The sequence below is a fragment of the Peromyscus leucopus genome, chromosome 8a (genome assembly GCF_004664715.2).
Source record: "Peromyscus leucopus breed LL Stock chromosome 8a, UCI_PerLeu_2.1, whole genome shotgun sequence".
NCBI lineage: Eukaryota > Metazoa > Chordata > Mammalia > Rodentia > Cricetidae > Peromyscus > Peromyscus leucopus.
The window spans coordinates 3880768-3902872 of record NC_051085.1 but is presented as its reverse complement, the minus strand read 5'-3'; the positions used below and the strand labels follow the sequence as shown (position 1 = coordinate 3902872).

Genomic DNA, 22105 nt, shown 5'->3' with positions numbered 1-22105 from the left:
TTGGGTGCTGCAGGGCCCTGGAGCACCCCAGGGCTCCTGAAGATTGTTCCTTAAGTAACTTGAAACCATCCATCACAGACCCCTTTCTTCTGATTCACCTGGAGGGTCTGTTTTGGAGGTTTGTGTCATCCGGGAGATGCAGATCAGAGGATCATAGTATTTCCAACACCAGATTCACACCCTTCAGATTCTAATTTGGGCATACCTGCTCCCCACTGTCTCACAGAGTGTATGAGTTTTATGTTGAATGTGCGCATAAAATAGTGGTTGTTGGACTAATGTGCTGGGGTTGTATTTCTAGATGTTTGGCAGACCCGTCCATTCAGGGCTGCTCTTTATGTAGTCCTGTTTAATTCTCCCATGCTGCTGTGGACTGCACAGACCTCGTTCTCTTTTCTCCTGACTAACATCTGGATCTCTTTAGTAGTTTGCCCTCTTAAGGAGTGAATAACTAACTCCCGGCCACAAAAAGTTCCCTTCTGTTCTGTAATTGAATATTCTAGTCAGAGCATTTTGGTTATTTATTGTTTTTTCCCAATACAATAAATGTTCTGCTATAGTTTTCAGTTAATGAGGATTTGAAATGAATTTCAGTATCCTTGTTGGCTTTATGATGCAGGTGCAATCTCTTGCAATAAATTACTAGAGCTAAAAAGTTTAAGATCCATAAAGCTCTCTGCCCTGGCATCGCTAAATTAATAGGTTAACAGCTAAACATAAGGAAAATGTCAGATGTTAAACTTTATTTTTATTAGTAATAGGCTGGGAACTGGTGACCTTAAAAGGATTATATAATCTTGACAACCCTCAGCCAAAGCTAATTTTATTATTTTCCAGCCTGCAAAGCATTTTGTGGCCAGACTCAAGGCTACTGTGTTTGTGTAGATTTTTGATGAAAGGCCATTTAAAACACTTATGTTGCTTAATTGAATGTAGGCCCAGTTGGGATACGCATCTCTGCATTACCTCGCCTATGGGTTCTTTTTTTGTTGTTGTTTATTGGTTTTTTGTTTTGTTTTGTTTTGTGTAGCTTTGCGCCTTTCCTCACTCTGTAGCCCAGGCCTGCCTCTGCCTCCCGAGTGCTGAGATTAAAGGCGTGCGCCACCACCGCCTGGTTTTAGCCTATGGGTTCTAAGCACAGGCTCTTCTAAATACCATGCTAAATGCAGAGGCAAAGAGACACATATTTGGGAAAGGCACCGAAGGAACCCCACAGAGGTCTCAGGAGCACCCCTGAAGGAGGGGCCAGGGATTGGCTGATTCCTTGTTTACTGTAGCTGAAGAACATGGAGTCTGGGGCCAGAGTCTACTTAGACCTCAGCCCCATCATTTAAAGACATGTGGCTTGGGCAGGTTAATTTTCTTACCTGTTTTCTTTTGCTTTTCTCTTGTATTTCCTTCCTTGTTCTTTGAGACAGAACCTCACTGTGTAGCTCAGGCTGGTCTTAAACTGATGATCTTCCTCTCTGAGCTGGGATTACAGTGTTACACCTAGATCTCAGGAACCCCCAAAAGACCACCACAGAGACTGAATTCCGTATGTAAAATCAAAGAGTGTAGATGTAACCAACAATCTTATTAAATAAGAAATACAGAAACAATGTAAAAGAGAAAGCCGAGAGGTCAGAGCTTAGAGCTAAAATCTCACCCTTCCTCCTGCTGTCCCAGCTTCCCGAAAGAGAGCTATATCCTGTCTGTTCATCTTTTTATAGTATATTGTTCTGCCTTCTCATTGGTTATAAACCCAAACACGTGACTGCCTCGTCACTGTCTGAATGTACAGCCCCCTAGGTCTTAAAGGCATATGTCTCCAATGCTGGCTGTATCCCTGAACACACAGAGATCTATGGAATTAAAGGCATGTGCCACCACCACCACACTCTGTCTATGGCTCTAATAGCTCTGACCCCCGGGCAACTTTATTTATTAACATACAATCAAAATCACATTTCAGTACAATTAGATTACCACCACATTTCCCCTCTTCTATTTTAATAAAAAGAAAAAAAAAGCAAAAGGTTATAACTAACAAAAGAAAAACTATATACAAAATTACAATAACTATATACAATGTATACAAGTAATAAATACCTAAACAGGTATTTGACAAATCAGAGAAAATAATTCCATCATCTATCCTATTTTGGTAAATCCAAGATGTATCTAATGCACTTTCTATCCTAATTAATTTTCAACTATAACTAACTAATCTTCAACTCCCTCAGAGACCCAAGAAGGGAATAATATTAGCTAACAAAAATAAAAACAGGAAGTGCATGCAAGCAACTTCCAAAAAATTTGTGAGTTGACAGAAACAGCCAGCTGCCTGGGCAGTCACCTGAGGTTTCTCCGCAGTGTTGGGGCATCATCTTCAGCCTATAGGCTTAGTGTATCTGACAGACTCATTTGTGATGTAGGATGTACACAAGGTCAACAGTTCAACCTCACATTGGGTGAGAGCAGTCCACGTACCAGAAACACGTGAATTCCACTAGTGTCCTGTCATGATTCAGGATTTTAAATTCTGGAAATTGTTGACAGTTTTTAAATTCAGCTGTCCATTCTTCTTGGCTGTGTATATATGGCTTCATCTCAGCATCCCCTTCTCCACATCGCTCTATTAAATGCCAGTCTACTATCGAGAGGTGTGAGCTTTCAGCTGCTGTTCCATTGTACAACAGAAGCCATCGGCCCACTGCCTGTTCAGCTGCCTTTGAAGAAAAGGGCACCGTACCTTTTCCGGATGCGGAGGCCACTTCAGGGATGGGGCCATATTGTCCTGGCCTCAGAAGATGCCTTTTGATAAAGCCATAACCACACTTGTTTTGGCAAGAATCAGTAGTCCCTTGTTTCGTGTTCTGTCTGTCCATTTTGTCCTGTTGATTCGAGGATTCTTTGTTGTCCAGTGGCTAACTTTTGCCACAATGAAAGTTGACTCCATATGCAGTTTCTTCAATGCCCGTATTTTCTCTGAAGTAGATTGGTACTGCCAGGAGCCGACATGTCTCAAAAAAGAAAAATTTTCTAAGTTATTAAAACATTTTAAATGCCATATTCTGTAGATCTCTGAAGGGTTTGAAGATGACCTGTCTAAAACATCTCTGCTCAATTTTTAAAACATATCTAATATGACTACAAGTTCTATTGTAATGTCTGACTACTAACTTTCATTTCTTTATATCCTAATAGTTGGTAATAATAACATTCAAGGATCAAAAAATTGCATTACATTGTTAAATGAATGGTATAAATACAATTAGAAATATACATATAGCATTTTCTAACAATATCAATTTCAAATTTGTATACAATATAAAACAATCCAATGTAAAGTATTTAAAACTAGTAATTGTCTTTTTCTTTTCTTTTCCTTCCTTTTTTTTTTAAACAAGAACCTTAAATCTAATCTCTTTTGGTTAGCCTTTTTCCTAACCCTTGACAACAACTTGTAACCAACCCCCCTAAATACTGAAAATTATCTCAGACCCAAAACCCATTAAAAAGACCAAAAAAACCACCCGCCCGACACCACCTGTTTGGAAATGTGGGCGTCGTATTCTTAAAATTGCTTCCTGCTGGGTATTGGCGAAGTTTTCTTTATCCTGAAAGAAAAATTTTAGGTTAATTGTCAAATTCTAGGAAAGGTAACTATATCCTTCATTATCCAGTCTGTGTATAATGCCAAAGTTCAGGGTTTATCTCAAGTCCTTATTCAAGTAGTCTTTGAGACTGGATCATCTCAGCTAGTCATCTCAAAATTGCTCTGAGCACCTTGTAGTTCAAAGCTGATCTGTGGATGATGTTTGTCAGCTTAGTGATATTATTATTGTCCACGTGGAATTGTTGTTGTTGTGGGGCAACAAAAGAGCCTTTATTTTCAAGCTCAGAGCTTAGACTCTGTCTGACGCAGCGGTGAGAGCAGAGAGCCTGGAGTCCAGGCAGGGTGGGGTTTTTATCATAGCAGAGGTTGGGGTGAGGGGATTCAGGGTTCAGGACTCTGACTGGCTGACATTTGTCTAGGGGTATAGAGAATGTTTGGAATGTCAGGTTCTTCCTCTTAGATGCAGGCCTCCCAGGTAAGCACACCAAGGGTGTTGTTACACAAGTCCAAGTATGCCAGAGTGCATTTTAACCAAGTTACAAATGAAGGAACCCCTGTTGTGGAACGTGTAGAGCCCAGCTGGCAGGCCGTTTGTGTTGGCTTTTGTTCTGTGGTGTATATGGGGAGTAGGGGGTGTGACAGAGAACAGCTGGCTGGAGTTGTTCACTCCCTCCTTGACATGTGCCTTAGTGAAGGTTTCTCTTGCTGCCATGAGACACCATGACCAAACGGACGCTGGGGAGGAAAGGGTTTATTCGGTTTACACTTCCACATTGCTGTTCATCATCGAAGGAAATCAGGGCAGGAACTAGGTACTCAGTCCTGGGTCTGGCTGAGCTGGGTACTCAGTCCTGGATCTGGATAAACTAGGTACTCAGTCCTGGGTCCGGCTGAGCTAGGTACTCAGTCCTGGGTCCAGCTAAGCTAGGTACTCAGTCCTGGGTCCAGCTAAGCTGGGTACTCAGTCCTGGGTCTGGATAAACTAGGTACTCAGCCCTGGGTCTGGATAAACTAGGTACTCAGTCTTGTGTCCGGCTGAGCTGGGTACTCAGTCCTGGGTCCGGCTGGGCTGGATACTCAGTCCTGGGTCCGGCTGGGCTGGATACTCAGTCCTGGGTCCGGCCGGGCTGATGGTCACAGGAGATACATTCAGCTGCTCATTGATGATGGGCACTTACAGCAGGCGAGCTTTACATAGACTCGCTGTCCTGCGCATTGTCAGAGTCCTGCGCCTTTCTGAAGAGAAGGCCTGCCTTTTGTCTGCTTCTTTACAGTAACAAGAGGAAGAGCCCTCTCCTCCAGCCCCTTGGGATTTCAAGTAATTAAATTTTGAAGGGAAAAAAAATTAAGGGAAAAGGACTTTCTTACTACTAAGCTTTGCATTGCCGTGGCATTGTTTGCTGTTTGCAATATCTTTGATGAAGGCTCAGGTCTAAAATTGCTTTCTCAAGATCTAACCGAGCTTCCAAATGACATCTGTGCACATAGACTCCTGGGTGGGGCTTATAATCCACTCAAGTCAAAGATGTGCCCATCACAGGCTCCTTGTAAAAGTGAGCCCGTTGGATGGCCCCTTGCAGGAAGATGGAAGCAGTGTCCTCAGCCCCATGAAGAGCCAGTAGTCTAGGAGGACAGGCTTTTCCTGCCCCTTAAGTGGGCACCTGCGAGCTCCACATAAGCACTTGGTTTTCCTGTCCACTAAAAGGTTTCCAGAAGAGCATTATCATCCCATTACAGGGCAGTGCCCGCAGTAGACACCCTGAGAGGACAGGTGCAGGGGAAGGAGAGATGTTTTGTATATGCAGGCATGTTTCCAGGCTTAGGGGAAAGTGGGGAAGGATACAGCCATGAGTGGAGGATGTGTAGGAGGCCGAGGGGAAAGACTTTTGAAAGAGCTGGGAGAGACAGAACAGAGGATACAGGCGGCAGGAGACAGTAAGCTGTGAATATAGATCACACTTAGGAAAGGTCAGTCCTAAGAAAGCCAACGGTGAATTCAGCTTGAAGAGCAGGCCGGGTCAGACAGAGTCTGTTTACATGCCCTGGAAAGGGAGAAAGTTCCAAAGCTTAAGTGGTGATTGGAAGAGGGCAGCAGTGGAGGAGAAGGTAGGGATCAACACCAGGGCCCGGTGATTCTTCTTGCCACCGGACTGCAGAGGTCAAGTGGGCTTGGAGAAGGTCTTTTGCGAACTCTAAATAGATGGCCTCTGGAAAAATGGGTCAGATACAAAAGGAAGTGGGCGTGCCAGTGTGGGGTGATGGGAAACAGAGAATGTGAACTAGTTGGAAGCAGTTACTCTAGAATTGACTTGGACAGTCCTAGGTAGGGGTGGGTGTAAGGAGACATTCAGGAAAGACATGGGGAAAGAAATGCAAGGAATGCACATGGAGACAGCCTCGCTGCAGTTTCAGGGCCCGGATAAGCTCAGGGGCTGCTCATTTGTGTTGAAGTGACTGATATTCCCTGGGTGTCTGGCTGCTGGAGAAAAGAAGCCAATGGATTGAGATTAGAATTAAAGGGTCCCAGGAATTCGTGACAGTCACAGGACTGACCAAGAATCCTGAACTGGACAAAAAAAGAGCAAGGGAAGCTGACCGCTAAAGACACACAAAGGATTGAATGTCTGAGAGCTTCAAAGTGGCAGATTGCCTGGGCGAGTATCCAGAAAATGCACCAAGTCTGCACGTCTATTAGCTCCACGCCCCTGGAAACATAAAATGGTTCTTCATAGATGCTTAGATCCAAGAAAGGAGGAAAATAACCCCCGGCATAGACTTAATGCAGATCGTTTTGCTGGTGTTTGTGAAGTAAGGAGTCTGTGGCTTTTCCTAATCTAGCAAAGTGGCCTTGAAAAGAAGCCTGGACCACTCTCCCTCCCTCCCTCCCTTCCCCCCTCCCTCCCTCCCTTCCCCTCTCCCTCCCTCCCTCCCTTCCTCTCTCCCTCCCTCCCCCCTCCCTCCCTCCCTCCCTCCCTGTGTGTGTGTGTGTGTGTGTGTGTTAGTTTTTATTGTATGTGCTTTGCTTGCATGTATGGCTCTGTACCTTGTGTGTGCGTGGTGCCCTCAGAGGCCGGAAGAGGTTGTCAGGTCCCCTGGAACTGGAGTTATGCCCAGTTGTGAGCTACCAGATGGGTGCTGGGAACTGAACCCCGGTTCTCTGAAGGAGCAGCCAGTGCTCCTAACCACTGAGCCATCTCTCCAGCCCTGACTGCTTTTAATGACAGTTTCCAGAATGCTCACACGGTGGATCAGGTTTTAGTGTAGGCTCAGTTATTGGTAGAAGAGGAGCAGTGCACGTATTTTAAGGTTGAAATTGCCTTTTTACAGGGTGGTTTCTTGCCCTTTGTTTTTTAGACAGCTTAAAATACTGTCATTGTAACATCAGAACCACGGCAACTTAAATCGTGGTTCTCAGTGTCTTCACTTTTCATAACACCTCAGAAGCACGCTTCGGTCCTGGAGCCACGTGACGTGGGGGTGGCAGGCCCACCCTAGGCAATGGCAGTATGGAGCAGGAAAGGGGGTGGGGGAGGTGAAATGTCACACAGCAGGAGCACATGAGGGTCTGGAGGGAGGAGCATCTGTCCACCTGCCTGAGTGACAGCCAGGAGCTGGAGGGAGGAGCATCTGTCCACCTGCCTGAGTGACAGCCAGGAGCTGGAGGGAGGGGGAGCCGAGCGGGCGGGCTGGGGACAGACAGTTCACGCAGTTGTGCGTAGCTGGAGGGAGCACCAGGCTTGCAGATGTTTCCACGGGTGTGACACAGCTCCTCCTCTGTTCCTCCTCTGTGCTCACCGTCCTGCCACACCGTTAGGCTCTACTAGTGACTTCCGGCCACTGCATACAGCGTGGCTTTACACAAAACTGTCCCCTCTGATCAATTTGAAATCTGCAGAGCATCTTCCGTGATTCCTAAACTGCCGGCTTTATTCCATGCCTCAGCAGTATTTCTTCCCACAGTCAGAAACAAAAGTTTTTTTATCGACAAGTTAAAAAAGTTCTTTAAACCTGATGAGTACTTGCCCCTTTCCTGGCTGCTTGCTCTCTGTTGCTGTGCTGAAGACCCCATGACCAAAGGCAGCTCGGGAGTGGAAGGGTTTATCTGGCCTCCACCGAGTTTATCACCGAGGGCAGCCAGCATGGAAGCTCAGGACAGGAGCAAAGCAGAACCATGGAGGAAGGCCGCCTACCAGCTTGCTCCATGTGGCTCCTCGTGGCTCACTCAGCCTTTCTTTTTTTTTTTTTTTTTTTTGTTTTTTTTGTTTTTTCATTTTTATTTATTTTATTTTACAATACTATTCAGTTCTACATAACAGCCACAGATTCCCTTGTTCTCCCCCTTCCTGCCCCCCTTCCCTTCCCCCCCCCCCCCCCCCCCCCCCCCCGTTCCCACCTCCTCCAGATCAAGGCCACCCTCGAGGACTGAGATCGACCTGATAGACTCAGTCCAGGCAGGTCCAGTCCCCTCCTCTCAGATTGAGCCAAGCGTCCCTGTACAAGTCCCGGGTTTCAAACAGCTAACTCATGCAGTGAGCCCAGGACCTGGTACCACTGCCTAGATGCCTCCCAAACAGGTCAAGCCAATCAACTGTCTCACCTATTCAGAGGGCCTGATCCAGTTGGGGGCCCCTCAGCCTTTGGTTCATAGTTCATGTGTTTCCATTCGTTTGGCTATTTGTCCCTGTGCTTTATCCAACCGATCTCCCATGCTCATGGATAGGCAGGACCAACATAGTAAAAATGGCAATTTTACCAAAAGCAATCTACATATTCAATGCAATCCCCATCAAAATACTAACACAATTCCTCACAGACCTGGAAAGAACAACACTCAACTTTATATGGAAAAACAAAAAACCCAGGATATCCAAAAGAATCTCTTCAGTTCGATTCCATTGGTCCACATGTCGGTTTTTATGCCAATACCAAGCTGTTTTTATTACTGTAGCTCTATAGTAGAGCATGAGGTCAGGGATTGTGATGCCTCCAGAGGTTGTTTTATTGTAGAGGATTCACTCAGCCTTTCTTAGACCATCCAGGACTACCTGCCCAGCAGTGGCATCCCCCACAGTGAGCTGGGCCCTCCCACAGAATTGTTAATCAAGAAAATGCCCTATAGACTTGCCTGACGGCAGTCTGGTGGAAGCGGGGCTTTGTTTTGTTTTGTTTATTTTTTTTCAACAGAGGTTCCTCTTCCCAGATGACCCTAACTTATGTCAAATTCATTCTCATTCTCTCTCTCTCTCTCTCTCTCTCTCTCACTCTCTCACACACACACACACACACACACACACACACACACACACACACACACAGAGTCCAACCAGGATGCCACTACCGTGTAATACCTGTCCCCAAAGCGCCATCCTGCCCACTCCCCTCTCTCTGCTCCCTCTGTTTCCAAGGACTTTGGGGCAGCATTCTGTTGCAGAGCTGTACCCCAAAAAGCTTCTGATGTGGTAACTCTAAAATAAAAACGCATAGGTTATCTGTTTTTCAGCCTTCCTAGTGCAGTGACCCTTGAGTACAGTTCCTCATGTTGTGCTGATCTCCAACCATAAAATGATTTCTGCGCTACTTCATAACTGTAATTGTTATGAACATAACTCTCACCGTGATGTAAGTATCTGATATGCAGCCCCCAAAGAGACGAGAACCACGGGTTGAGAACACTGGACGCTCAGTGTCCCCCAGGGTGACCAAGGTCAGGATTTTTCCAGCCTAGCTGAGCCAGGCTTCTCCCCAGTGTCAGTCAGTCGGGGTAAAAATACCATGTTTGCTCAAAGAAAAAGCTATTTACAGCATTTCTGTTTATCTGCTGCCTGTAGCTTATCACTTCGTCTGTGGCTTATCGCTTGAGTAGCATTTAATGTTCCCTTCCTTATCCTTTTCTTTTAATCCTTTATCCCAAAAGTAATGAATATGGAAATGTTGACTGAATTTACCCTAGATGGACCAGATTTAGAAAAGGTTTATGAGACTTAATTACCAACACTGAGAAAATGACTTTGTTTAGCCAGGAATAATAGGATTCCATGATGTCCCTGTCAGCTCTCTAAGCTAATCCTTTTTGTTCTCACTAACATTTGTTCAGTCATTGAACATAGAAAAATGAAGACATATTGAGTGTCTTGACCTTTCGAGAGGAAGTTGAACGTGAAATTTGTCTTCATGACAAGAAGTCTCCTTAGATTAAATTGATTGGCAGAGTCTGGCTTTCCAGGGCCGAATGGGTGAGCAGCAGAGGACCGAATGCCCCTTCTCTTTTGTGGCTCCATGAAGGCCCTGAGATGGGCACTATGGACACAGTGGATGATTAAAAACGGGCTAAGAGAAGGTGAGCAGCCTTCCCAAGAGCACCTCGCTAGTGATGGGTGGAGAGGCCAGACTCCCCTCCCAGCTTCCAGATCCATGCTCCCTGTGCTCACCTATCTCTGTGAAATGAAAATGTGTCTCACTCTCGCGGGATCCATTTGGCAGATTGTAGTAAATTTTCACCATGCTGCTGTACACGTTCAACAGAGGATTCAATAATTGTTTTCTCTTTCACCTTTAAAATCCTGCATGTGTTTTCCACATCATGCTGTAGCTAAGGCTTCTTCTTTTCTTTGTTATAGGTTTTCTACCCTAGCAAGGATGGCACAAAGATTCCAATGTTTATTGTGCATAAAAAAGGCATAAAGTTGGATGGCTCACATCCTGCTTTCTTATATGGCTATGGTGGCTTCAACATCTCCATCACACCTAACTACAGGTGAGCACGGCCCTCGCGGCATGTACGATCTTCTGCACACAGTGGGGGCTGCTAGATCACTCGGTTCTTGCTTGTTTCGTAGAGGGGCAGAGAACTTTTAAATAACTTACTGAATTTTTGCTTAGGAACCATAGGACCTTTACAAGCCAATCATTAGTAGTATTGTTGTTATTTGATGCCCTCATTAGGATAGATTGTCCAAGAAGTAGCTGTGGAGTCTACAGCTGCCTGGCTGTGAAAGATTACCATCACTTGGGGTCTTGAGAAGACATCCTGTCCCCAGGGCGTGCTGCTGGCTAGCATGTCACCACCCTCTGCTTCTCTTCAGAGGAATGCCTTCCTAGCTAATGATTGCATTTTCTCAGCAGAGGCCTAAAATATATTGTGTTGATATTTAGCCATAAATACATTTTATGAGTACTCTAATGGCTCATCCATTTCAAACGATTCTGTGATTATTTCTCAGATAATGAATGCTTATATCTACATATGCCCACTGCTATTATTTGTCTAAATAGCTTCTGTCAGGGTTTTTTGTTGTTTTGTTTTTGCAACTTCAGTATCCCATTCCTAGTATGAAATGGAATTTGCTTTGAGTATTTTTAAGAAAAGAACTTCACACTTGAAGCAGCAGTGTGAATGGTGCCTCATTTGAAATCTGGTTCCCAGATTCACCCAGGATCCTTTCTATTTGTGAGGAGATTTGTGGGCTGATGATGACTGGGACACACTAATTCCTACCCATCAGCCATCTGTCCTAAACGTGATATACGAAAGCTGTTGCCTTGGTTTGGACATTCAGTAACTGAAGCTGCTCATTATTTTAGATTTAATGAAGTTGAAAGATGGCCTTTGCCCTCAGAATCCTTTAAATGAGACTGGACTGCACTGAGGAGTTGGTCGTTTGCTTTGGTTGGCAGAACAAGGGAACTCTTGTGTAAAATCGTGACACAGAGCGGTATTCACGATGGGGGTTCCAGTGGCGTGTCACGGTGGTGGCGCTCCCCAGGGCACAGCCTAAAGTCAGGCTGAAAGGTGGCAGTCTCACTGCTGGGGACCCTTTCCTTTGGGCTGCCATCTCCTATCTCAGCCATAGCTCAGCGGTTCAGGCACAGGCCACGTTGATTCTGAGACAGTTATCTGGAAACTCAAGCTAGTTACTATCTATTAGATTAGCCTAAATATGGCATTGTTTGCCACTCTTTATATATAGCTTCCAGTGAGTGCTGTTTACATCAGGGATGGTGACACATGATTGGTCCAGGGAATAACAGGGCACACGCACACCGTTCCACATTCCCTTCATTCCAGTGGTCCCTGAGTGGATCTACTATGTTCAAAGCTAGTGGTCTGTCATTTGTACAGTGAGTTTTTTTTAGACCTCTAGGAATCTGGAGAGGATCCTCAGATCATTTCTTCCCTGTAGTGGATGTCATAGTTTCAAGAGAGACCATCAGAGATGCCTGAAAACATACGGGACCAAATCCTTAGTCATTATGGCTAATTGGTCATGGCAGTCTCATTGTTCTACCTCACTCTGACTCCCTTTCATCTCCTCAGTGACCCCACCCTCACCTCTCACAAAAGGAAGAAGGATAGCATCAGAAATAGTGTTCAAAGCAAAATAATTTTAACAGAAAGATATCACTGCACACTTTTAGGGTCAGTAAAAAGAAAAAAGGAAACAAAACCCAGGGTTTCCAAGAGGCATGGTATTTTTTTTCTGGACACTCCATGCTATAGTGTCTTTTACTTCTAGAACATCCGCCTCTAGGTTCATTCCTTCCTGTCTGTGATCTCCCATCCTTCACATCCTGGATTGTCTAATTACCATCTAAATTTCCTAAGAAGTGGAGAGGCGCAGTTCAAGTCGCTCCTTGAGAGGAGCTTGCTTTATCCAAGTCAGGCAGTTTAGACAGGGTGGGTGGGCTGACTGTCAGGAGGGCCTGGGAGCCCAGCACCACCCCCGCCTGGCCCGATGCTTCTGTTTGCCCTGATAGTCGTTACAAAGGTAGATCAGTGTGAAATGGGGGCCTCTGGCTATTTCTGTATAACGTCGGCATTATGAATTGCACAGTGGATTTTTACCCATGCAGAAAAGTGAAATGTACTGTTTATGAACATGTATGAGCTTTTTGCAGGCGAACAGTAATCAAAAGTTATACGTTTTTTTTTTTTCATTTTAATCAAGTAATATAAAAATATTGGGCTTCTATTTGGATGCTGTGCTGCATGGATCGTTCTTAGAATACAGTTTTGCTTTGAGGCGGAGGGAGGAGTCATGCTGGGTGGTTACCGGAAGATTAAACTTGTCGTCACTGTTTCTCAGCGTTTCTAGGCTCATTTTTGTGAGACACATGGGCGGCGTCCTCGCAGTGGCTAACATCAGAGGCGGCGGTGAATATGGCGAAACGTGGCATAAAGGTGAGGTGTTTTCTCTGCAGAACCAAGAGTCTGGCCTGACCCCAGCTCGGGTCATGCTGATCTTCCTGTCTGAAAGAGCTGGGGCAGAGAGAGCGGAGAGCTTTCTGGCAGAACCAGAGCCCTTTCAGACTCATTGACTGCACCACTCCCAGGAAAAACAGCTCTCTTCGTATGTTGTTTTCCTTTGTAGTCTAGGGTAATGAAGCACCATTTTTTCAGACATAATGGAATTTTTGTTTTCTTCAGCAACACCTGAGGAGCTAGAGGAGTAGCCTGTGGGGTTCTGGTGTGTAGTTCGCCTCCTGACGGCCCTGCTTTTCAGTTTGGCATTCTCTGGCTATCTCAGAAGAGATGTCAAAGCAGGCCAGTGTCTGCTAAGAGGCAGAAACAATCCCATGACTTCCCTGCTCCCAGTGTGCGCCCATCCTAGCTGCCAGCGTTTGGAGACAGCATGTCCCACCTAGCACTGTGCTGGGAAGGCTGAGTAACTTTTAGGCTCGTCTCTTCGTTCTTTCTCTCTGGAGCCTCCCACACCTTGTCCAGACTGTCCTGCAGCCAGAATTGTTCTTCTCTTGCTCTGGTCTGTTTCCCTGTGGAGGAGAACATAGACAGCTCCCCCTCCAGCCCACACTTCCCAAACTCTGCCATCATTTACAACATGGCCGAGTGGTTGTTAGTGCCAGGAATTGTCATCAGCACCAGCCGACAGGCATCTCCTCTCACTGCAGGAACATCTGAGATCATTCTCCACCCTCTGGTTTCTCACATCAGTTCAGCAACAACAATGAACCTATTAAAAAGATTGTTCTAAGTGCTTAGTAGGTGCTGAGATGCTGACCCTGGTGTCCAGCACATCTTCATGGGCTCCCTGACATCATCCAGACTGCAGGAGCATCACAGCAGAACTGAGTGCTCCTACCATACCAAGTTGTCACCTTACTTGAAACAACATAAAAGTGACTGTGTGGTTTTTGACTTGATAGTAGACAGATCTCAGTTAAACTAAATACATACTGTGATAGGAAAAGATGGTTGAAATAAGGGGGAAAAATGTGTACATAGCATAAATTTGACTTGTAGGCTAAGGCTAGCTCCTTTCCACTCATCCAATTTTGTGTGTACACATACATATCCTGGCCATGGACTGTGATCCTGATTCTCCCTCTGGATGATTGGACCCTGTGGTGTAAGAGGGAGGATGCCTTGGTCCTGGTCTGCTTCTACACTCATTCATTAATGAGACCAACCATTCTCCAAAGCCTTGGGAGTAGGCAGGTCGGAGCTTGACTGAAGCTAAGTTACTTTTTGACTGCTTCAAAGGTAATGAAAGGACCGGAAGGGGACCTGTTCCGGTTAGAGCCCAGTGTGCAGAACACCGGTGTCTAATTCTCATTCTGTTCAGTGAGCTTCCAACGTAATGCACTTTTAAAAATAGACATATACACCAAATGGTATTGTTCCTGGAAACTAAGTAATCCTAGCTGTTTTAATTCACCAGTAATTGCTTATTAAAATCTTAATAACATTTGTTTTGATGTGAAAAAATTCTTTTAGTAGCACTGCTTCATGTTTAATTGAATTTCTGCACAAGTGGTTAATCTTGAATATCTAATTAGATCTGAGTCTGTTCTTTGTTCATTCTGAGGCAGTTACTTCAGACATCTGCTCCTTTGAGGCCTTCACTTCCACCCTCCCTCTGAGTGATTTCTTTGGTGTCATACATGGGAAGGGGCTACCTCTGGGTGATAGGTGATGATGATCAGATGAGTCCCTGGGGAGACATGGGACAGTCAGAAGAAGCTCCCAGTCTGCTCTGCAGCAGTACCACCTGACCCCAGCTTTCCCTTTAAATCAGTGACTGAGCGCAGTGGGCCGCTTTTCTGTAAAACTGCACAGAGGAAAGTGAGGTCTCAAGGGCAGGAAGCATGCTCAGTCCTTGCTCTGGCGGTGTGCCCTGGCTGGAGCTCAGAGGGCTGGTGGCCACCGGAGTCCTTAGTCCATTTCTCATGCAGCTTCTCAGAGCAGCGATTCTTTTTATGTCCTGTTTCTCTCACAGAACAGATCACCTTTTTCTCTTTGGGGCTCTTACCTTAGAAGTTGTGCTAATTTACCATGTGAGTTTGCATTTGTGGTGCTGGTGAGATTTCCATAGTCCATAAAACTTACATTGAGTCATTTCGGTCAGTGTGGCTTAAGCAGCCTTTGTTGACATTGATCAGCAGTGGAAACCTCCCTGTACCTCGGACTTGCTCTTCATGCTGTTTTTAATTGTCTTTCACTTTACAGGTGGTATCTTGGCCAACAAACAAAACTGCTTTGATGACTTCCAGTGTGCTGCCGAGTATCTCATCAAAGAAGGCTACACATCCCCCAAGAGGCTTACCATCAACGGAGGCTCCAATGGAGGCCTCTTAGTAGGTGAGAGCTGCATTTATTCATTCAGTCACTAGCTGACCCACTCAGGGTTTTCCACAGCTCCATTTTACTCTGAGGTTCACAGGTGGGAGTAATGCAGAGAGAGCAAAACTCAGTTGCATTTGAGCATCTGAACCTACGTCATGCTGAGTGAACTCAGCCTGCCCTGGCCGCTTTACTCTGTACGAACTAAAGCCACAGCTTGGCAGCCCTCGGCCACCACCGGACTGAGCCTGACCACCCCTGATGGTGTCATTCAGACCTAGTAAGATGTGAGCCCTGTGGAACATGTGCTCTAACCTGTGCTGTGTGGTGCTAAATGTTGTGGGCGTAGAGATGGGTACACAAGAGGAATCCGATCTGCATTTCATAGTAATGCAGAAGGGAAGGGAGTGGTTGGTATGAATGCTTCCCACTTGCTGGGCACCTTGGGAGGTAGATGGACTGTTACTGTCCAGACTTAGAGAACACTGAGGATTGGATAGCTCCCCTGTCACGTAACAGGGGATAGTGATACTGGGCTAAGCCTGTCTCTTTGCTAATGTTGCCTGTTAGTGAGATTTTACTCTTTGCTCCCTCAGTGGCGCTTGGCATGCTCATGTCCATGTACATGGCAGGCTAAGTCCTTCCTCATCTAGTGTCCTAAAGATTGGTTCCTGGTACATGTGTAAACAGCATAAATACACAACAGTTTTCAGTCCACTATTCCTGGGAGTTAAGAGGTGACTGTTCATTACCTTTGAAACATGTGGAGCATGTCAAAACATGGATTTCTGTGCTTAACCTTTTCCGCATAGAACATGGTCTTTAGCCAGATGCTTTGTAGGCCACTGATAGTAAGTGCTTGCCTGACATGCCTGAGTCCTGCTAAATACATGTGAAGCTAGCTCATGAAGGTAAAACTACAGTTGTCCAAAGTTGTTTGTTTAAATTCGGAAAGGGTGGGACTGAGAGAGGTGACTCGGCTGTTAAGAGTACTTCCTGATCTTCTCGAGGGCCCAGGTTGGATTCTCAGGACTCACGTTGGGCAGCTTACAAATTTTATTAGACTTCAAGAAATGCCAAGCGTGTCTTCAGGGCTTAGGCATAGATGTGTCAGCAAAGCAGATGTCTCTACCTTCACGGAGCTTTACTTCTGTCCAGATGAGTCAGACATAAACCAAGGCCCTCAGGCTAACACAGAGCCTCATGTCCTCATGGAGCCAGGTAGGTGTCCCAAGGCCAAATAAGAAAGGACAACCTTTGAATGCAGCCTGCGTGCTCACTCTACTCTGGAAACAGGAAGCTTTGGGAGTCCTGAGCAGATGGGCAGCTGAGAGGCCTCTCTGGCTTGGACCACGCTCTGGCTTTGGAAGTAATAAACAGTCAGAGTCCGGATATATTCTGAACTACAAGTAAGTGGTTCAGCAGAACTATGAGGGAGTCCAAGGCTTGCTGGGAAATCTGTGTCATACTCTACTGGTTCACCCACTCTGCTGTGGGTTCGGTTTGTCCCTCTAAGCCTTTGAGAAACCCACAAAGACAGCTGCATCAAAATGCCGGCATGCTCATTCTAGGCATGCACATTCCTAACCCTTCAAGAGAATCTGGGTTCTGAGGGAGTGGTTCGGACTTCTGTGCTATTTATTAACGTGTGATGGAATCAGGAGTAGTCTAGATCTTTTGACTGACCCCTAGTCATGCAGCTTTGATGGGCTTCCGACCCGCTCCTTGGCTGTCGTTTAGGGGACTAGGGCACCTACTCCACTCCATGGCATCTGACCCTCTTTAGCAGCAGTGATAATCATGCTTTGTTTTAATGGCTCATTCAGTTCTCTTGCCCAGCAAATTTGGTTTTATTTACTGGGAAAAATTACTTACTTGGCAAATATTCAGTAGATTATCTGTTAAAAAGCAATAAAAGACATGTAAAAACAGGATAGTCTATGCCAGCGCTGGCTAGAGCTGCATTTCAGCCTGTCTTCTGCGCTGAACTGGTTCTGAGAGCTGAACAAGTTCATTCAAATCCCCATCGCCTGTGAAAGCAAGTTGGCCAGGAGAAGGGCACCAAACCTAACAGGTCATCCCCCACTGATGTCCACACTGGGGGATAAATGTTCCCTTACTGGTGAGACCCCTGCCTTCTCCCTTGGGCTGGTTGGAAACTCGTGCCTGAATCATTTCTGAAAACTGCCTGTGTCCAAGGCTGAAACAACCAGCATCCTGAAGATATAAAGTACTGGGTTCATCTAGATGTTTAATTATAAACCTTCCCTTTTTTCTCTCTTGGTTTTTAGCTGCTTGTGCGAATCAGCGTCCAGACCTCTTCGGTTGTGTTATTGCCCAGGTTGGAGTGATGGACATGTTAAAGTTCCATAAGTTTACCATTGGCCATGCCTGGACCACCGACTATGGGTGCTCGGACAGCAAACAACACTTTGAATGGCTTCTCAAGTATGTTCTCCTTAATGTTTACCTATATGCTGTTCAGAATCTGATATCTTAATAGTGACCATTGTCAACAGGATTAGCTTTTGGTGTTTCGGCTGCATATAATCAGCAGAATCACAGAGATGGTAGCACCCTCCTGCCTTCCTTGGGTTTTGTTTATCTGCGGTGCTGAGGATTGAATCCACGACCTTGCTCATGCTAGACAAGTGCTCTACCACAGCCAAAGCCCCGAGATGTACTGCTTTCCATAAAGATGGCTGTCTAAGATTCCTGTCAGACACTAATGTAGGTCATGCTGTGGAGGGACTTTTCAGGTGGTAAAAGGGTCCTCTGGAACCTGAGACCCACTGTGAATCGTAACCATGAAGAAATGGAGACCTCAGCCCCGTAGCTATGTGAGGCTGAATTCTGCTCAGAACCGGAGGCTGTAATTCTTGCCCTGAGTTCCCAGGAGAAGTGCTGACCGCTCACACCTTGACGGCCTTGAGACACTTGGAGCAGGGAGCTGACCGAGGCAGCCCAAACTTCCATGACACGAGAGTGACCTGAGTCTGTGGCTCTGTGCCAGTAGTCCTTTGTTACTGCAGGAACCAGGAAGTCGGGTAAAATGGTATAAAGTTGTGCATCAGTAGAGACAGTTGCCTTTCTTAAAAGGGAACACAGAACACAGTTAAAACATTTTTGTGATCAGTATACCCACAAATATTTGAAATTAGATTCGTTAGTTTATAACTTCTTTTATTCATAACCCCCGACAGCTTTAGGGATAGCAGTGAGTAATGAGACATTTTCCTTCTCTTTGGCTCTTCACATCCCACATGTAGTATTTGCAGAGTATTTATCAGCTGTATTAGGAATTCCCTCAGGCTGATACAAGAAACTCGTTTCCCATTGCAGTCTTCTCAGAAAAATCATAAATTTGATTCACAACATTTTTTAATCTGTCGTTTTTTGGTTTTTGTAGCTAGCTTCCCTCCGAACTTTAAAGTTCTAATTAATTGTTTAATTAAGTGTCTAATTAAGTGTTTTAAAACAACTACGTTTTATTGTCAGAGGGAAAAAGCTAACTGAATACTGTGGTTACTCACTGGTGTAACTGTGTCCAAAGAAGTCATAATTGAGATTAACTGGATGTGCACCTGGAGGCCAAGACCTTCAAAATTCATGAAGTTTGAATTGTACGTCAAAAACATCACATGTGGTGCTTCCTAAATGGTTATAAAGGGAGGAAAGGCCCTTCCACTTCAGATTCCCGTGCTCTGACATTGCTCATTCAGGACTGAGCCAGCCTTTGACCTGTGAGTGAGCTCAACCCTGCACGCCAGCTGGAGAGGGTCGTGTAGGGACTCCTAGGTGTGTCCCTGTAGCATCCCGAGGATTGTTCTCCTCACAAACGTCTTTGAATTTTAACAGGCAGGGTTTCACTGCAGAAAACTGACCCGTGGGGGGGGGGGGCGGTAGTTAGCCAGATCTGCCACTGCCCAACACCATACAGTGGGAAACTGAGCCTCAGCCTGCTTGGATTTCACGGGGTAAACTGAGCAGAATTGATGCTGTTTTCATACTTCCCACTCTGAGTCTGTGCTGAAACCAATTATTATATCCGTTAGTGCAACACTCTGAAATTAATGGGCAAATGTAAAGAAAAGATACCCAGATGTTCCTCTCATTAATGTTGTCAGTTGTTCTTTAACTCAGTTCTTTTCTTCTTAAAATCCATCTTAATCAACTCACCAGTTAAACTTACTTTCTGCTTCAAAAGTGTCTCCTACTGCTTTCTCTCCATCGGGGCTGGACTGAGAACCATGCCTCCTCAGTGTGCAGATTAGCAGCCAATCCCAGAGGATAGGCATGTCCTTCCTAAAGCAGCTGCGTTTAGCCTGAGATACCAGTGTGAGCGCTGTTAAAGGACAGACATAAGTCCTTCAACCAGAGATAAACGGCTGTGTATAGATAATACAGGAACGTTAAACTCAAAGCAGTTCAGTTATTTCAGCAGCCCTGCGACTTCCTGTCTTATATAGCCTTCAAGGTTAACGATCCAGCTTCCCAGTTTCCAGTAGCCCTCGTCTGTCATGGCCTAACCCATGGCAGCACAGGCTGCTGTGGCCCTCACCTGCTGTTAGCGACAGTTCTCCTCAGTAGTGGTCAGGCCGGTAAAGCACGTGGGTCCCGGAACAGCTCTGCCCTTGGTTTCATACCGTCCTCACGGAAGTGCCTCTCTGCCTCGTAGATACTCACCGCTGCACAACGTGAAGCTTCCAGAGGCAGATGACATCCAGTACCCTTCCATGCTTCTCCTCACTGCTGACCATGACGACCGAGTGGTCCCGCTGCACTCCCTGAAGTTCATCGCCACACTTCAATACATTGTGGGCCGCAGCCGGAAGCAGAGCAACCCCTTGCTCATCCACGTGGACACCAAGGCTGGCCACGGGGCCGGGAAACCCACCGCCAAAGTGATAGAAGAAGTTTCAGATATGTTTGCGTTCATAGCTCGGTGCCTGAACATCGAGTGGATTCAGTAAATGGGATTTCCACCTCCTCCCAACAGTCACAGAAAACCTCAAGGGCTGTCACACCATCTTCACCAAGAAACCACTGGGCAGGGTGCTGCCCGCGTGAGCACCGTGCCTCGGCTCACAGACAGCAACCGAGCAGAACTGCTGTGGGGATTTTATCTTTTCTAGGCTTCTCCTTTGTAGCAAGCCCTTGATGTTTTGTTTTTATTTTTTTCCCTCTCTATCAAGGCACATATTTTAAAAGGGGGCAAAGGGGGCATGTGTGGATAAGAAACTAAATGACAGTGAACATGATGTGAATAATACTAGATCCTTGGATTGAGGAAGGGTCATAGTTGGGCATACTCATATATAATAACTCAATGAAGTTGCTTCTCTAACCATAACATATACCCTTAAATACATGGGAGACCTCAAGGGAGACTCCACTGCATACTAATAAATGCTATTTAAGAGTGGAGGCTTTAGTTTTGGTTCCTTTGCAACGAGAGGCAGCCCTCAAAATGCAGATGACTATCAGAATGAAGACTGTAGCCTTTATGCAACAGGTTAGGTCCCAAACAATTAGAACATTGGGACCACCAAAGGGAGGCTGATCCATCCACCTCATCTCACTTTGAGGGATGCGACTGTGGGAGACGGTTCGTCTTCTCCACTGTTTCCTACTCAGGTAAAGATCTGATTGAGATCTGTTGGTTTGAATGCTTGTTTTTAAAAATCCCTGGACTGGGGTTGGGTAGATAGCTCTGTAGACAAGGGTGCTTGCTCTGAAAGCCTGATGACCTGCTGAGTTTGAATAACAGCACCATATAAAACGCCGGGCAAGGCTACATGTGCCTGTAACCCCAGCAGTTGGGGCAGCAATAGGCAGGTCCTGAACATCCAGCGGCCGACCAAGTTAGCCAAATGGTGAGCTTCCGGTTCATGGAGAGACTGTGTGGTGACAGACAAGAAGGAAGCGGTCATCCTCAGGCCTCTGAGTGCACGTGCATAGATGGGCACACCTGCACACTCACACGCTTGCACCATACACAAAGACCACATAAACACACAAAAACTGTGGACTGCAAAATTAAGATTATTCACCTGTTTGCCCGTGTGTTGCCTTGGTTACAGAGTATTTGTGGATATCAGACGACACATCGCCCAAATAGTCACTCCCCCAGTGTCCCCCTAACCTGGAACCTACGACATTTCCCAAGCGCCTTCTCCCCCGCAGACTGCTTTCCAGATGCAGTTACACTGTAAAGAGGAGATGTTTCCATTCGCTCTGCCCCACTCCATACAGAGTCCTCAAACTTAGGCTTTGGGAAGAATATTCTGGGTGTGTTTTAACATCTCACAAAGTATTGTTCCTTGTCTTTGAGTTTGGGAATGCTGATCGGGTTTATAAGAAAGAGGGTCTTTGTGTTACTTTATCCAATGTGATTAAAAGAGAGATCTTAACTTTACACAAAGTCACCCCGACACCAGTCGTCCTGGTGACCTGTGTCCAGATCACGAATCACATACATGTGCCCTGTAAGCATTGTTTCCTTGAAGTTTTTCAAATTGTAATCAGAGGTTAGGTACAGCATTTTCTTTCATGCCTGATATTACACACCAAACAAACACAACTGAAAAACGGGACTAGATTTGTTTTCTCTATTCTAGAATCATGCTGTCTACTCATTTGCTTCCAGGAGCGCCATGCATAGTGCGCCTGGCTGGAACATCAGACTCTAACACTTCTGGAGAAAGCACACGCCACCAGCCTGCAGGTCACAAAGGCTGAAGGCAGCACTCATCCAGAGAGGTGCTAACTAGTCAACAGCGCAGCCTCTGGCCAGCGTGGCAGAGAACAAGAAGGACGTTTGCTGGGCTGCAGAAGTCGGGGAGGTAGCTGAGCTCTCTGCACGCGGGGGGGGGGGGGGGGGCGTCTTCCCGGTCACACAGAATCCAGCAGAACCTCCCCACTGA

At 45.9% G+C, this 22105-nt stretch overlaps 1 protein-coding gene across 1 annotated transcript in view; it reads left to right on the top strand.

The window, feature by feature from the left end:
* LOC114687845 (prolyl endopeptidase) overlaps window positions 1-21564 on the top strand; it is a 122518-nt gene extending 100954 nt beyond the window's left edge. The window contains exons 13-17 of the mRNA XM_037200518.1: window positions 10219-10355; window positions 12685-12779; window positions 15066-15197; window positions 17471-17627; window positions 19858-21564. Coding sequence (XP_037056413.1) covers window positions 10219-10355; window positions 12685-12779; window positions 15066-15197; window positions 17471-17627; window positions 19858-20152 — 816 coding nt within the window. The 3' untranslated portion in view covers window positions 20153-21564. The remainder of the gene's footprint in view (window positions 1-10218; window positions 10356-12684; window positions 12780-15065; window positions 15198-17470; window positions 17628-19857) is intronic.
* Window positions 21565-22105: the final 541 nt, after the last annotated feature.